At 37.9% G+C, this 17,268-nt stretch overlaps 1 protein-coding gene across 4 annotated transcripts in view; it reads right to left on the reverse strand.

Annotated features, from left to right (window-relative positions):
* SPATA5 (spermatogenesis associated 5) overlaps positions 1 to 17,268 on the reverse strand; it is a 360,776-nt gene that overhangs the window by 232,219 nt on the left and 111,289 nt on the right. For 3 of the 4 annotated variants that reach the window (XR_008421690.1, XM_019419021.2, XM_019419030.2), the window contains exon 14: positions 260 to 386. The exons of the other annotated variant lie outside the window; for it this stretch is intronic. Coding sequence is in view for 2 of the 3 variants with exons in the window: in XM_019419021.2 (XP_019274566.2) it covers positions 260 to 386 (127 nt within the window). In the remaining variant the exon portion in view is untranslated. The remainder of the gene's footprint in view (positions 1 to 259; positions 387 to 17,268) is intronic. 4 annotated transcript variants of the gene reach the window in all.

Below are 17,268 nucleotides of genomic sequence, written 5' to 3' on the forward strand. Positions count from 1 at the left end.
AATTCTCTCTCTGAAAGTTTGATGCAACAATGATGGAGGGAAAATTCAAGGGGTTATAAAAGAATTTCATTAATATCAAATCATAAGCAATGAAAACATAAAAGCTTTCCTCTGTTCCCTTTATTTCCTTTAGTTTAAGATTTTCAGTATCCTCAAATTAAAAACTGATTACAAAGTAATCTGACAGAAAAAATAAAACTAACATAATCAAATGATCCAGTTCTTGTTTTCACAGCACTCACACTGCTTTCTTTCTTACCTTGTCTATCCTATCTGGGCGGTTAGTAGCGGCCAAAATTGTCACGTTCTTTAACTGTTCAATACCATCCATTTCCGTTAAGAGCTGAGCCAGAACACGGTCAGCTACATTCCCGGCACCTGAAGAACTGATTTTTAAAAATAAAGTTTTAAAACTCTTTACCTACCCCCAAGTACTTTATTACTTTTAAAAGACTGTATATTATATAATAAAAAGGTTAGGTCTGTTTGAAATTTAAAATGTTTGCTTCAGAATTCATTACTTGTTGAATTACCATATCAAAAAACTAACTATATTCAAATCATTTCTTTTCCTTCATCAACAACCACATTCATTTTTTTCTCCAATAACGAAATATAGAAGGTCTGGGAAGCAAGATATAAAATTTAAAACAGTTCATCAAATACACAGAAAATCATGTAATTTAATCAATATTTACATTTTATATGGCAAATATACTGATAGGAATTGGTAATAAAAAAACTAAAATAAAAAGCCATTCCTCACATGAAGTTTAAAGCCTATGTGAAACAAAAAACTCATACCCATAACAAATGGGGTATTTCTGATATACCCTGATATTTCAAAATATTAGTATTTTGGGGGAAGGATGTTAAGATGGCAGAGAAGTAGGGGAACTGGGATTTCCTCATCCCTAAAACACAGCAGTATCAAGGTCAGATCACTTGGAATACCAGGAAATCAATCTGCAGAGTGGCAGAAGGATCTCCACAGGTGGAGGGGGACAGCTTGGCAGGACGGAGGTGCGTGTATGTGAATTAGGGCAGATAAAATGGCCTAGGCAGGGAAGGAGGGAACCCCTTCTGTGGAGAGACAAAAGGGAGAAAAAGCCGAAGGGGCTGTGGAATTGCTGTATTGAGTTAGCACAAGAGGAAACCTCTCAGAGCATGACTAGGGAACGAGAAACAGAGAGAGTGCTAGTTTCTATTTTGCAAACAGCATTAGGAGCTGAAGCTCAGAGATCTCAAAAGCGCATGACTTTCTTCTAACCTGAGCTGGTCCTATGTGTGTGCCTGTGGGGGAGGGAGCTGCCCTGGGGCACTGTAGCAATCTCAGGGACACACTGGGAGAGAACAGTCCCCTTCCTTGAGCACTATGGGAAGAGGGTTTATTGCCTCTTCAAGGAGAAATGACCCTGCAGGTGCCAGCCAAAGGCTTTTTATCAGCAGGGCTGAGGGGCACTACACCAGAACAGTGTCCAAAGGGTGCAGGCCCCTTAAGACATTGGGTTTTGAATCCCAGCCAAGGGCCTAGAAAGTGCGGGAGACTGTGGAACAGGGTAGGCTGACCTGCACTACTCTGTGAGGGCTGCATGAACAGCATGCTTTAAGACACCAGGTTCAGTGAGAGGAAAATGGGATGTCACCATTTTTCTCCCCAACACCAACATGTGGAGGTTCAGTGAGCAACACAGCAGCCCCCAATGGAGGCGAGACCTGCTTACACCAAACCCACCGCTCCGTGCCTGGCAACTGCTTATCTACTGGAGGAAAACTGACATTGAGACAACCAGACAGCCGCTCCTCCAGACTGGCACAGCCACCGGTGCCAGCCACCAAGAGACAACTGTTTTTTGTTTTTGTCTGTTTGTCTGTCACTTTGTCTGTTTGTTGTTCTCTTTTTTCTTTCTACCCTCTTGTTTTCTTTTGGGATCAGGCTCATAGATTCTGATTTGTTTTTTTGGTCAATTCTTATTTTATATATATAAAAAATTTTTTTTTCTGTTTTGTTTGCTTAATCAGGCATTTTTACCTTAATCTTTTCACACCTTTTCTCTTCTTTTTCTTTATTTTCCTTTCTCTCTCTCTGGATTAAACGTTATAGTTCATTTGATTCTCTGCTTCATCTTCTTTTCTCCCTTTGATTTTCTCTTTATTCTTTTAAAAAATCTTTTTTAATGTTTATTTATTTTTGAGACAGAGAGAGACAGAGCATGAACGGGGTAGGGTCAGAGAGAGAGAGAGACACAGAATCCGAAACAGGCTCCAGGCTCTGAGCTGTCAGCACAGAGCCCGGCGCGGGGCTCGAACTCATGGACCTTGAGATCATGACCTGAGCCGAAGTCAGATGCTTAACCAACTGAGCCACCTAGGCGCCCCTGATTTTTCTCTTTATATAGGATCATCTTCCCCCCACCTTTCCTTTATCCCAGGGTTACTTCAAGAAACAAATCAAAGCACACCAGGTTGAAGTCAAAACACTCTGCCACGACAAGCAAGGAGAAGCCTTGCAGAGGACTGACCAGTGGGATAGAGCAGCCAAAATGCAACAACAGCAGAGCTCATGCAACACATCCAAAAACATTTCCTGAAGTGACAATGTCTGGATAGTGTGGGACCCTTTTTTTAATATAGTAGTACTCACAGGTACAGGACACATAACAAGCTTTTAAAACACATAAAAGACAGGAATATAGCCAAAATGATTAAACAGAAGAATTCTCCTCAAAAGAAATTCCAGGAAGGAATGACAGTCAGAGAACTGTTGGAAACAGATATAAACAATATATTATATGAAAAATATAGAATAACAGTCATAAGACTAATAGCTGAGCTTGAAAAAAGCATAGATGGCAGCAGAGAATCTATTGCTGCAGAGATCAAAGACATAAGAAACAGTCATGATGAATTAAGAAATACTATAAATGAGATGCAAAATAAACTAGATGCTGAGACAGTGACAGTAGAAGAAGCAGAGGAGAGAACATGTGAAATAGAAGATAAAATTATGGAAAATGAAGAAGCTGAAAAATAGACGGAAAGGAAATAACTAGATCATGAGGGGAGAATTAGAGAGCTAAATGATTCCATAAAATGAAACAATATCCAAATCATATGAGGTCCAGAAGAAGAAGAGCTGGAAACCAGGGCAGAAGGTTTATTCGAACAAATTATAGCTAAGAGCTTCACTAATCTGGGGAAGGAAGAAACAGGCATCTAAGTCCAAGAGGCACAGAGAACTCCCTTCAAAATCAACAAAAGCAGGTCGATACCATGATATATCATAGTGAAACTGGCAAAATACAAAGATAAAAAGAATTTTCAAAGCAGCTAGGGACAAACGGGCCTTAATATACAAGGGTAGACATAAGGGTAGTAGACCTGTCCAATGAAACGTGGCAGGCCAGAAGGGAGAGGCAAGAAATATTCAATGTGCTGTATAGGAAAAATATGCAGCCAAGAATCCATTATCTAGCAAGGCTGTCGTTCAGAATAGAAGGAAAGATAAAGACGTTCCCAGACAAACAAAAACTGAGAGTTCATGACCACTAAACCAGTCATGCAAGAGATCCTAAGAGGGACTCCTTGAGTGGAATGCTGCAAAGACTACAAAGGACCATAGACATCATCACAAGCACCAGACCTACTGATAACACAATGACAATAAATCTGTATCTTTCAATAATCACTCTGAATGTAAATGGACTAAATGACCCAATCAAAAGACACAGGGTATCAGAATGGATTAAAAACCAAGATCCATCTATATGCTGTCTACAGGAGACCCATTTTAGAGCTGAGGACACCTGCAGATTGAAAGTTAGGGAATGGAGAAACATCTATCATGCTACTGGACATCAAAAGAAAGCTAGAGTAACCATATCTATATCAGACGAACTATATTTTAAAACAAAGACTGTAACAAGAGATGAAGAGGGCATTATATCATAATTAAAGGGTCTATCCATCAAGAAGACCTAACAATTGTAAATGTTTAAGCCCCCAACATGAAGGCACTCAAATGTATAAATCAATTAATCACAAAAATAAATAAATGTGTGGATAATAATACCGTGATTGTAGGGGACTTTAATACTCCACTTACAACAATGGACAGATCATCTAGGCAGAAAATCAATAAGGAAACAATGGCTCTGAATGGTACACAGGACCACATGTATTTAACTGATATATTCAGAACTTTTCATAGAAAAGCAGATCACACATTCTTCTCAAGTGCACATGAAACAATCTCCAATACAGATCACATACTGGGTCACAAAAGAGTGCTCAAGTATAAAAAGACTGAGATCATACCATGCATATTTTCAGATCACAACGCTATGAAGCTTGAAATCAACCACAAGAAAAAAATTGGAAAGTACCCAAATACATGGAGTTTAAAGAACATCCTATTAAAGAATAAATGGGTCAAACAGGAAATTAAAGAAGAAATTAAAGAATTATATGGAAGCAAATGAACACATGACAGCCTACACTCTTTGGGATGCAGAAAAGGCAGTCCTAAGAGGAAAATACATTTCAATCCAGGCCTATCTCAAGAAACAAGAAAAATCCCAAATACACAACCTAACCGCACATCTAAAGGAGCTAGAAGCAGGGCAGCAAATAAACCCAAAGCCAGCAGAAGAAGAGAAATAATACAGATTAGAGCAGAAATAAACAATATAGAATATATATAGAATCCAACCACAAAATTCAGCAGGTACGCAGCGTGGAGAGGTGAACTTGGGGACAGAGATGCCACGTAGGGCAGGGAGCTGCTTTTTCAGGCAGAAAGAGGACAGAGATGCAGGGGGAGAATATGGGAAAAGCACCCCTCCCCAAAAGCAGCTGGAGAGAAAGTGAAAAATTGGAAACAGCCACAGGGACTGAAGTAAAAAGGGAGAAAGGAGAGGATTTAAATTCCATTCAGACTATAAACAGGGGGGAATGCAGAGTCTGAAACACCGCAGCTCGATACCTGGCGATGCTCTGGTGGGAAGGGCAAATCCCCAGGAGCAGAGTAGGGTCTGGGAGGTTCTCGGGCCACATGGGGACAAGCAGTTGAACTGTTAGGAGAACATTTGGTAGAGGCTGTGAGGCCACCTGGGCCAAGCAGACCTCAGAGAATAGCCACATTCGTTGGTGCTGGAACAAGGTCATTGGGGGTGAAGCCTGGTGCCAGATGTGTGTTGTGATTTTCCATAATCCCTGAGGCACTGCTGCTACACTGTTTCATGAACTTTTTCTGGGGCGGGCTGGCACCTGGCTGCAGTCTCTGGGCATCGACAACTGCAAGATCCCACAAGCATTCCTGGGTGCAGCTGGCACCTGGCTATTGCTCGGTGAGACCCTCCGCAGAGGGGTGGAGCAGGTCAAAGCTGCAGTCCCTCAGAAGTGGGAGGCTGGGGAAGGCAGCCACATCTGAGACAACTCATGGGAGGGAGGTGCTGCCTAGGGCTTGGCTATGGACAGTGTGGAAGTGGGGAGTGGATGAAAGCTGAAGACGAAGGATGGGTGCATGATTGCTGATTGGGGAGAACAGAGTTCCGACACTAGAGACTGGGTAGCTGGGTAACGCCATTTTCACCGCTCTGGCGCATGCACGTATGCAACTACAATTGCCACCACAATCCACCTCAGTGGACTAGTAGCACCATCTAGTGGAGAACAGAGCCGTTACACTAAAACCCACCCAACTGAGCCAACCTCACTCTTCAAGAACACAAGTCTCACTGCTTCCTTAGTTGATGGAATAGAAAGCGCTTCATAGTTTGACTTCTAGGGGAAAATGAAGTAATATCACCTATATTTCAGTCTGTTAGCTGGTCAATCTATTCAATTTTCTTTCTTTCCTTTTTTTCGTTTTTTTCTCTTTTGTTTCTTTTCTTTTTCTTGACTACAGAAAGAAAAAATTCATTTTTATTTTCAATTCTTATTAAAAATGTTTTTCTTTAATTATTTTTCTAGTATATTTTTACTTTTGTGTTTTTTCAAATTCTATTTTATTTCCATAATTTCATTTTAGTCTACTTTAGTGTATTAATTTTTTCAAATTTTCAAAAGATTTCCTTTCTACCCCCCCTTTTTTTTCTAATCTACCAAGCCACTTTCAACACCCAGACCAAAATACACCTAGGATATAGCATCACTTATTTGATTTTGGGTGTGTGTGTGTTTAATTTTTTAGTTTTAAATTTTTAAATTTTAATTTTTTCCACCTCATTAATTCCTTTTCTCCCTTCAAAATGACAAAACAAAGGAATTCACCCCAAAAGAAAGAGCAGGAAGAAATGACACCCAGGGACTTAACCAACACAGATACAAGCAAGATGTCTGAACCACAATTTAGAATCATGATAACAGGAATAATAGCTGGAGTCGAAAATAGATTAGAATCCCTTTCTGCGGAGATAAAAGAAGTAAAAGCTAGTCAGGATGAAATAAAAAATGCTATAACTGAGCTGAAATCACGAATGGATGCCATGGCAGCAAGGATGGATGAGTCAGAACAGAGAATCAGCAAAATAGAGGACAAATTTATGGAGAATAACAAAGCAGAAAAAAAGAGGGAAATGAAGGCAAAAGAGCATGATTTAAGAATTAGAGAAATCAGTGACTCATTAAAAAGGAACAACATCAGAATCATAGGGGTCCCAGAAGGGGAAGAGGGAGAAATAGGGGTAGAAGGGTTCCGTGAGCAAATCATAGTGGAAAACTTTCCTAACCTGGGGAAAGACACAGCCATCAAAATCCAGGAAGCACAGAGAACTCCCATTAGATTCAACAAAAAACAAACATCAACAAGGCATATCACAGTCAAATTCACAAAAAACTCAGGCAAGGAGAGAATCATGAGAGCAGCAAGGGAAAAAAAAGTCCTTAACCTACAAGAGAAGACAGATCAGGTTTGCAGCAGACCTATCCAAAGAAACTTGACAGGGCAGAAAGGAGTGGCAAGATACATTCAATGTGCTGAATCAGAAAAATATGCAGCCAAGAATTCTTTATCCAGCAAGGCTGTCATTCAAAATAGAAGGAGAGATAAAAAGTTTCCCCCCAAAAAATTAAAGGAATTTGTTACCACTAAACCAGCCCTGCAAGAAACTTTAAGGGGGACCCTCTTAGGGGAGAAAAGATGAAAAAATACATACATACATACATACATACATACATACATACATACAAAAAGCAACAAAGATTAGAAAGGACCAGAGAACACCACCAGAAACTCCAACTCTACAAGCAATATAATGGCAATAAATTCATATCATTCAGTACTCACTCTAAACATCAATGGACTCAATGCTCCAATCAAAAGACATAAGGTAACACAATGGATAAGAAAACAAGATCCATCTATATGCTGTTTACAAGAGACCCACTTTAGACCTAAAGACACCTTCAGATTGAAAGTAAGGGGATGGAGAACCATCTATCATGCTACTGGTCAACAAAAGAAAGCCAGAGTAACCTTACTTATATCAGACAATCTAGACTTTACAGACCGTATCAAGAGATGAAGGAGGGCATTATATCATAATGAAGGAGTCTATCCACCAAGAAGACCTAACAATTGTAAACATTTACGCGCCAAAAGTGGGAGCACCCAAATATATAAATCAATCATAAACATAAACTCATTGATAGTAATACCATAATAGTAGGAGACTTCAACACCCCACTCACAGCAATGGACAGATCATCTAATCAAAAAATCAACAAGGAAACAATGGCTTTGAAATACACACTGGGCCAGATGGACTTAACAGATATATTCAGAACATTTCATCTTAAAGCAGCAGAATACAGAAGAATATACATTCTTCTCTAGTGCACATGGAACGTTCTCCAGAATAGACCACATACTGGGACACAAATCAGCCGTAAGTAAGTACAAAAAGATTAAGATCATACCGTGCATATTTTTGGACCACAACGCTATGAAACTTGAAATCAACCATAAGAAAAATTTGGAAAGGTAACAAATACTTGGAGACTGAAGAACATCCTACTAAAGAATGAATGAGCCAACCAAGAAGTTAAAGAGGAAATTAAAAAGTATATGGAAGCCAATGAAAATGATAACACCACAACCCAAAACCTCTGGGACACAGCAAAGATGGTCATAAGAGGAAAGTATATAGCAATGCAGGCCTTCCTAAAGAAGGAAGAAACATCTCAGATACACAACCTAACCTTACACCTTAAAGAGATGGAAAAAGAACAGCAAATAAAACCCCAAACCAGCAGAAGACAGGAAATAATAAAGATCAGAGCAGAAATCAATACTATTGAAACCAAAAAAACAGTAGAACAGATGAATGAAACCAGAAGCTGGTTCTTTGAAAGAATTAAGAAAACTGATAAAGCACTAGCCAGTTTGATCAAAAAGAAAAAGTAAAGGACCCAAGTAAATAAAATCAAGAATGAAAGAGGAGAGATCACAACCAACACAGTAGAAATACAAAGAATAATAAGAAAATATTATGAGCAATTATATGCCAATAAAATGGGCAATCCGGAAGAAATGGACAAATGCCTAGAAACATATACACTACCAAAACTGAAACAGAAAGAAACAGAAAATTTGAACAGACCCATAACCAGTAAAGAAATCGAATTAGTAATCAAAAATCTCCCCAAAAAACAAGAATCCAGGGCCAGATGGAAGATTTAAGGAAGAGTTAACACCTGTTCTCTTGCAGCTGCTCCAAAAAATGCAAAACATGCACCCCCATGTTTATAGCAGCACTATCAACAATAGCCAAAGTATGGAAAGAGCCCAAACATCCATCGATGGATGACTGGATAAAGAAGAGGTGGCATATATACACAATGGAGTACTACTCGGCAATCAAAAAGAATGAAATCTTGCCATTTGCAACTATGTGGATGAAACTAGAGGGTATTAAGCTAAGCAAAATTAGTCAGAGAAAGACAAAAATCATATGACTTCACTCACATGAGGACTTTAAGAGACAAAACAGATGAACATAAGGGAAGGGAAACAAAAATAATATAAAAACAGGGAGGGGAACAAAACATAAGAGACTCTTAAATATGGAGAACAAACAGAGGGTTACTGGAGGGGTTGTGGTAGGTAGGATGGGCTAAATGGGTAAGAGGCATTAAGGAATCTACTCCTGAAATCATTGTTGCACTATATGCTACCTAATTTGGATGTAAATTTAAAAAAAAATTAAAAAAAAAAAAGAAATTAAACTAGAAACCAATAGCAGAATGACATTTGGAAAATTACAAAATACATGGAAATAAAAAAGTCACACTTCTAAAAACTATGTGGATTGAAGAAGAAATCTGAACAGAAATAAATTTTAAATAAAAATAAAAATACAACTAATCAAAATTTGTGGGATGTAATAAAAGTAGTACTTAAAGAGAAACTTATAGTATTGAATGCATCTTTTAAAAAAGAAGAAAGCTCTAAAATCAATAATCTAAGCATCTATACTTTAGGAACTAAAAAAAGAAAAGCAAATTAAATCCAAAGTAAACACAAGAAAAAAAATAGAAAAATTAGATCAAAAATAAAATTGATAACAGGAAGTCAATAAAGAATATCAACAAAAGCAAAAGCTCATTCTTTGAAAACATCAATAAAAATAAGCTTATAGCCAGGATTACTAAGAAAAAGAAGAGAAGACCCAAATTACTAATGTCAGAAATGAAAGAAGGGATATCACTACAGATCCTATGGACTTTAAAAGTTATTTAATAGATTTACAGTTGACCCTTAAACAGGGGTTTGAACTGCACAGGTCCACTTATATGCATATTTCTTTTTGATACATTAGTACCTCAAATGTACATTCTCTTGATTTTTTTCTCTACCTTACATTATTGTAAGAATAGAGTATATAATACATATAATAGACAAAATAGGTATTGATGAACTGTTTCTGTTCTCAGTAAGGCTTTTGGATAACAGTAGGCTATTAGTATTTAAGTTTTTGGGGAGTCAAAGTTATATGTAGATTTTGAACTGCATGGGGGTCAATACCCTTAACCCCCGTACTGTTAAAAAAATCAACTAAATTATAAAATAGAATACAAGAAAAATTTTATGATCACATATTTGATAATTAAATGAAATGACAATCTGCCAAACCCACACAAGGAAAAAAAAAAAAAAAAAGACAACCTGAGTGGGACTATATCAATTAAAGAAACTGAATCAAGAATTAATAAGCTTCCAGGTGCCTGGGTGGCTCACTCAGTTAAGTATCTGACTTTGGCGCAGGTCAGGATCTCCTGGTTCCTGAGTATTAGTCCTGCTTTGGGATGTATGCTCTCAGCACAGAGCCTGCTTCAGATCCTGTCACCATCTCTGTCTCTCCTCCTGCTTGCATGCATGTGCACTCTCTCCCCAAAATAAATAAACATTTAAAAAAAAATGATCTTCCTAACAGAAAGCTTCAGACCCTGGAGGGTTTACAGTAAACACTAGCAATCATTCAAGGAAGAAATTTTAACAATTCTCTACAATTTCTACTGGAAGATAGAAGTAAAGGGAGTACTTATTAAATCATCCTATGAGACCACCATTATCCTAATGCTAAAACCAGACAAAGACATTACAAGAAAATTACAGACCAATAACTCTATAAATATACAAAATACTAGCAAACTGAATTCAACAATGTATAATAATGTATGTATAATCCAATGATGTATAAAAAATTTGTACATTCTGATGAAGTGGGATTTATCCCAGGTATACAATGTTGGCTCAACATTCAAAAATCAATGAATGTAATCTAACACATTAACAGGCTAAAAGAAAACAAAATCACATAATCATATCAATAGATGTAGAAAAAGCATTTGAGAAAATCCAGCACCCAATCTGTGCATGATAAAAACTCTCAACAAAGTAGGTTTAGAGGGAACATATCTCAACATAATAAAAACTATATATGAAAAACACACAGCTAACATCATACTTAATGGTGAAAAACTAAGAGGTTTTCCTCGAGATCAGGAACAAGACAACAAGGTCCACTATTGCCACTTTTATTCAACATAGTACTGGAAGCCCTATCCACAGCAATCACATAAGAATAAGAAATAAAAAGCATCCATATTGATAAGAATGAGGTTAAACTGTCACTATAATGATACTATACAAAGAAAACCCTAGAGACTCCATCAAAAACTATTAGAATAAATGAATTCAGTAAAATTGCAGGTTACAAAATTAATACACAGAAATGTGTTGGATTTCTATACACTAATATCAAAGTAACAGAAAGGGAAGGAAACAATGCCTTTTACAGTTGCACCAAAAAGAATAAAATACCTGGAAATAAACTTAACTAAGTGAAAGACCTGTACTCTGAAAACTACAAAACATTGATAAAAGAAATTGAAGATAACACAAATAGATATTTTATGCTCCAGGACTAGAAGAACACATAATGTTAAAATGTCCATACTACCCGAAGCAATCTACAGATTTAATGCAATTGCTATCAAAATACCAACAGCATTTTTCACAGAACTAGAAAATAATCCTAAAATTTGTGTGGAACTACACAAGATCCTAAATAGCCAAAAAACCTTAAGAACAAAGCTAGATGTATCACAATTCTAAGATTTCAAGATATTCTACAAAGCTGTAGTAATCAAAACAACATGGTATTGGCAAAAAAAACAGACACATAGAACAAGAGAACAGAATAGAGAACCCAGAAACAAACTCTTTATATGGTCAAGTAATCTACGACAGAGGAAACAAGAATATACAACGGGCAAAAGACTGTCTCTTCAATAAGTGTGCTGGGAAAACTGGATAGCAAAATGTGATAAAACGAAATGACCCCTTTCTTACACTATACACAAAAATAAACTCAAAATCGATTAATAATCTCAATGTGAGATCTAAAACTGTAAGACTCCTAGGGAAAGAAAAACACAGACAATAATTTTTAAAAATTTTTTTAATGTTTATTTTTGAGAGAGAGAGAAAGCATGAGTGGAGGATGGGCAGAAAGAGAGGGAGACAGAGGATCTGAAAGCAGGCTCTCTACTGACAGCAGAGAGCCCAATGTGTGGCTCAAACTCACGAACCATGAGATCATGATCTGAGCCAAAGTCGGACGTTTAACTGACAAGCCACCCAGGCACCCCAAGACAGTAATTTCTTTGATATTGGCCATAGCAACATTTTTCTAGATATGTCTCCAAAGGCAAGTGAAATAAAAGCAAAAATAAACTACTGGCACTACATCAAAATAAAAAGATTTTGCACAGTGAAGGAAACTAACAACAAACCAAACGGCAATTGAATGGGAGGTGATATTTGCAAATGATACTGAATGAGAGAAGATATTTATAAATGATAAGTAATGATACTTGTAAATGATAATATTTCTGATAAGTGTTAATATCCAAAATATATAAAGAACTCATAAAACTCAACACCAAAACCCCAAACTAATCTAGTTAAAATGGACATTTTTCCAAAGACATACAGATGGCCAGCAGATGTATGAAAAGATGCCCAACATCCCTAATCATCAGGGAAGTCCAAATCAAAACCACAATGAGATATCACCTTCCACCTGTGAGAATGGCTAAATCAAAAAAAGAAAGAAAAAGTATTGGCAACAATGTCAATAAAAAGGAACGCTTGCATGCACTGTGGATGAGAGTATAAATCGGTATAGCCACTGTGGAAAACAGTATAAAGCTCCTCAAAAAATTAAAAAAATAGAAATATCGTATGCTCCAGTAATTCCACTACTGGGCATTTATCCGAAGGAAATGAAAACACTAATTTGAAAATATGTATGCACCTCTATGTTTATTGTAGTGTTATTTACAACAACCAATATATGGAAGCAACATGAGTGTCCAACAACAGATAAATGGATAAAGATGTGGTATAAATATGTATACACATGCACACTCACACACGTGAATGTTATACAGCCATGAAAAAGGTGCTATATGTGACAATATGGATGGACCCAGAGGGTAGCTTATGAAATGAAATAAGTCATAGAAAGACAAATACTGTGGCACCTGGGTGGCTCAGTTAAGCATCTGACTTCAGCTCAGGTCATGATCTGACAGTTTGTGGGTTTGAGCCCCACGTTGGGCTCTGTGTTGACAGCTCAGAGTCTGGAGCCTGCTTTTGATTCTGTGTCTTCCCCTCTCTCTCTCTGACAGCCCCCCTCATGTTCTCTCTCAAAAATGAATAAATGCTAAAAAAAATTTTTTTTAAAAGAAAGACAAATACGATGTGATTTTACTTATATGTGGAACCTAAAAAACAAAAAACAAAACAAAAACAATAACAAAAAAATGAATAAACAAATAAAAAGCATAAACAGGCCCAAAATACACAGAATCAACTGGTGGTTGCCAGAGAGGAGGCGGGGGCTGGAGGGGGGGGGAGGGTCAGGCAAAATAGGTGAAGGAAAATGGGTAAAAGAGAGTGGGCTTCTAGTTATGGAATGAATCAGTAATGGAAATAAAAGGTACAGCATAGGGAATACAATCTATGATTTTATAATAGCATTGTATAATGACAGATGGTAGCTACGCTTGTGGTGAGTGGCATAACATACAAAACTTGTCAAATCATTATAGTGTACACCTGAAACTAATGTAACACTCTATGGCAAGTTTACTTCAATAAAGATATATATGAAAATATCCAACACCCAGTTATGATACAAACACAGCTAATTAATAATAAAGAGAACTTCCTCAACATGATAAAAACAATATCTACAAAAAACCTATAACATCATACATAATGGTGAAAAACAAAAAACTTTTCCACTAATATCAGGAACAAGGCAAAGATGTCCCCTCTCACCAGTCTTTTTCAACAGTGTACTAGAAGTCCCAGCTAGTCCAACAGGACAAGAAAAGGTAAGAAATGGTATACAGATTGGGAAGGAATAAATAAAACTGTGTTTTCCTGCAGGTGAATAAAGCATCAACAAGAAAAATTTTCTCAACAAATACTGCTAGAACTGGACATCCACGTGCAAAAAAAAAAAAAAAAAGGATCTAGACAGAAACCTTACACCACTCAGAAAAATTAACTCAAACTGGATCACAGATCTAAACACAAAATGCAAAACTATAAACTCCTACATAGTAACAGAGAAGAAAATCCAAATGATCTTGGCTATGTTGATGACTTTTTAGATACAATACTAAAGGAATGATCCATGACAGAAATAATAGCTGGACTTCACTAAAATTAAAAACACCTGCTCTTCAAAAGACACCAACAAAAGAATGAGGAAACAAGCCACAAGCTGAGAGAAAATATTTGCAGAAGACATGTCTCATAAAGGACTGATATCCAAAATATAAAAAGAACCCTTAAAACTCAAAAATAGGGGCGTGGGTGGCTCAGTCGGTTAAGCATCCAACTTCAGCTCAGGTCATCATCTCATGGTCCATGGTTTCGAGCCCCACATCAGGCTCTGTGTAGACAGTGCACAGTGGGCTTGGGATTCTCTCTCAAAATTATATCATATTCTACATATTCTATTTTCCTGCAAACAATATTCTGCATGTTTAAAATTCTAGCTACGTTGTCCAGCTGACCATAATACTTGGTAATTAAACATTTGAAGGGTCTATAAAAATCAGAGATTTCTTAGATTTCTTGCTTACCTTGTTGGGCTGCCTCAAAAATAATCACAACAAAATCTCTGATTCCCATAAATAAAAATTAAACTCCCCTGATTTGATAAACCATTTGCTGGCAGAATTATGAAAACTCAGTTTATATTCCATTTGCACAAGGCAGTTTATCTGTGCCTGACCTAATAGCCTCAGGAAAATGGAGAGCTTTGATTTCTCAGACAAGATGTGAGGGGAAAACCTTCATAAATAATGATAAAAAATACCCACTGTTCATTGAGTATCTACCTCCCAGATACTGTGTTAATAACAAATGACACAAAGAGGCATCAACATGGTGGAGAAGTAGGGGGGCCCGGAGATCCCTTGTCCCTCAAGCACAGCAGTATTGAGGCCAGAAGACTTGGCCCAGGAATCCACACTACAGAGTGACAAACATCTCCAGGGGCCCAGAGGGACAGATTGGCAGGCCATAGGTCCATGACTGTGAATTGGGAGAGACAAAATGGGCGGCGTAGGCATGGAGGGGAGGGATACCCTTCTGTGGAGAGACAAAAGGAAGATAAAGAGAGGCTGTGGAAGTGTAAGATTGTATTTGGCCAGGACAAAAATCTCTCCAGACCACAGACCAGGGAAAAAAAAAAAAAAAGAAAGAAAGAAAGAAAGAAAGAAAGAAAGAAAGAAAGAAAGAAAGAAAGGGAGAAGGAGCCAATTTCTAACTTGCAAACAGTCTTAGGAGTAACGATCCAGGGTTGTGGAACTTCCTCCAGACCGAGGTCTGCTGTCCTATGCACATGCCTGGGGAGGAGGAGGGGCAGCCCCAAGCTCAGTAGTGAGCTCAGAGATACAGTGGGAGAGAGCAGTTCCCTCCCTTGAGTGCTGAGAAAAGAAGGTATATAGCTACTTCAAGGACAAAAGACCATGCAGGCTCCTGCCAGCCAGAGCCCTTTGTCAGCTGGATGGAGTGGCACTATTCCATAACCAGGGTGTGCAGAGCAGGATCCTTTAAGACAATGGGGTTTGAATCTCAGCAAAGCTCCTGGACGGCCAGGAGACTGTGGAGCTGGACAAACCAGCCAGATCACAGCCTCACAGTGCTGTGAGGACAGCCTGAACAGTGTGATTTAGGTCATCCAGTCCAGGGAGGAGAGACTGGGGTGTGGCCATTTTTCTCTCCATCACCAACACAGTAGGGCTCCAGGGAACAGGACAGTGGGTACCCACTGGAGGCAGACCCACTTATACCAAACCCTGCCCCTCCATGCCTGGTAACTGTGTTATCTACCAGAGCTAGACTGACACTGACCAAACAGAGGGCCCCTCCTCCACACCAGCACAACCACCCATTCCAAGGCACCATCAGATATTGGTCCAGCAGTTTTGCATTTTCTGATTTGATTCTTGGTCAATTCTTATTTTACATATATATTTTTTTCTTTCTTTTTTTGTTTTCTTCCTCTTATTTCTCCCCTTCTCTATTCTGGTTGTTGGTTTGGTTAAGCAGGTATATATTTTTTAATCTATTCTTTTTACACCTCTTCTGTATCTCCTTCTTTATTATCTTCCCTTTCTCTGGATTAAACCATATGTATAGTTTCTCTGATTCTTTAGCTGGTCAATTTTTACTTTTCTTCTTCCCCACCCCTGTCATTTCTCTCTTCATATGGGATAAGGCTTCTTCCACCACTGCCCTCCTTTTAAATTTTTTCCATGGTTACTTCAATGAACAAGTCAAAGCACACCTGGTGGAAGGTCCAAACCACAACTGCGAGTAAGGAGATAAAGCAACCAGAGTCATAACAACAGACAGTACCCAATACACTCCAAAAACACATCCTGAAGGGCCAGGCCCTAGACAGTATATGACCCTTTCTTAATATAGTAGTGTTCACAGGTGCAAAACATATAACAACCCATTAAAACATGTAAAGGACAGAAAACTAGCCAAAATGACAAAATGGAAGAATTCTCCTCAAAAGAAATTCCAGGAAGAAATGACAGGTAGAGAATTGCTCAAAACAGATATAAACAATATATCTGAGCAAGAACTTAGAATAGTTGTAAGATTAATAGCAGGGTTTGAAAAAAGCATGGAAGACAACAGAGAATCTATTGCTACAGAGATCAAGGAACTAAGAAATAGTCAAAGAATTAAGGAATGCTGTAAATGAGAGGCAAAATAAACTAAATGCACTAACAGCAAGGATGAGGAAGCAGAGGGGAGAATAAGTGAAATAAAAGATAAAATTACAGAAAATGTGAAACTGAGAAAAAGAGAGATAAGAAAATACTAGACCATGAGGGTAGAATTAGAGAACAAAGTGATTCAATGAAATGTAATAATATCTGTATCATAGGAGTTCCAGAAGAAGAAGAGAGAGAAAGGGCCAGAAGGTTTATTTGAACAAATTATAGTTGAGAACTTCCCTAATCTGGGGAAGGAGGCAGACATCAAAATCCAGGAGGCACAGAAAACTCCCTTTAGAATCAACAAGAATAAGTCTTCACCACATCATATCATAGCAAAACTAGCAAAGTACAAAGATGAAGAGAGAATTCTGAAAGCAGCCAGGGACAAATGGGCCTTAACCTATAACGGTAGACACATAAGGGTAGTAGCAGACCTAT

Source organism: Panthera pardus, unplaced genomic scaffold, assembly GCF_024362965.1.
Source record: "Panthera pardus isolate Hobbes unplaced genomic scaffold, ASM2436296v1 HiC_scaffold_13, whole genome shotgun sequence".
Taxonomy (NCBI): Eukaryota; Metazoa; Chordata; class Mammalia; order Carnivora; family Felidae; genus Panthera; species Panthera pardus.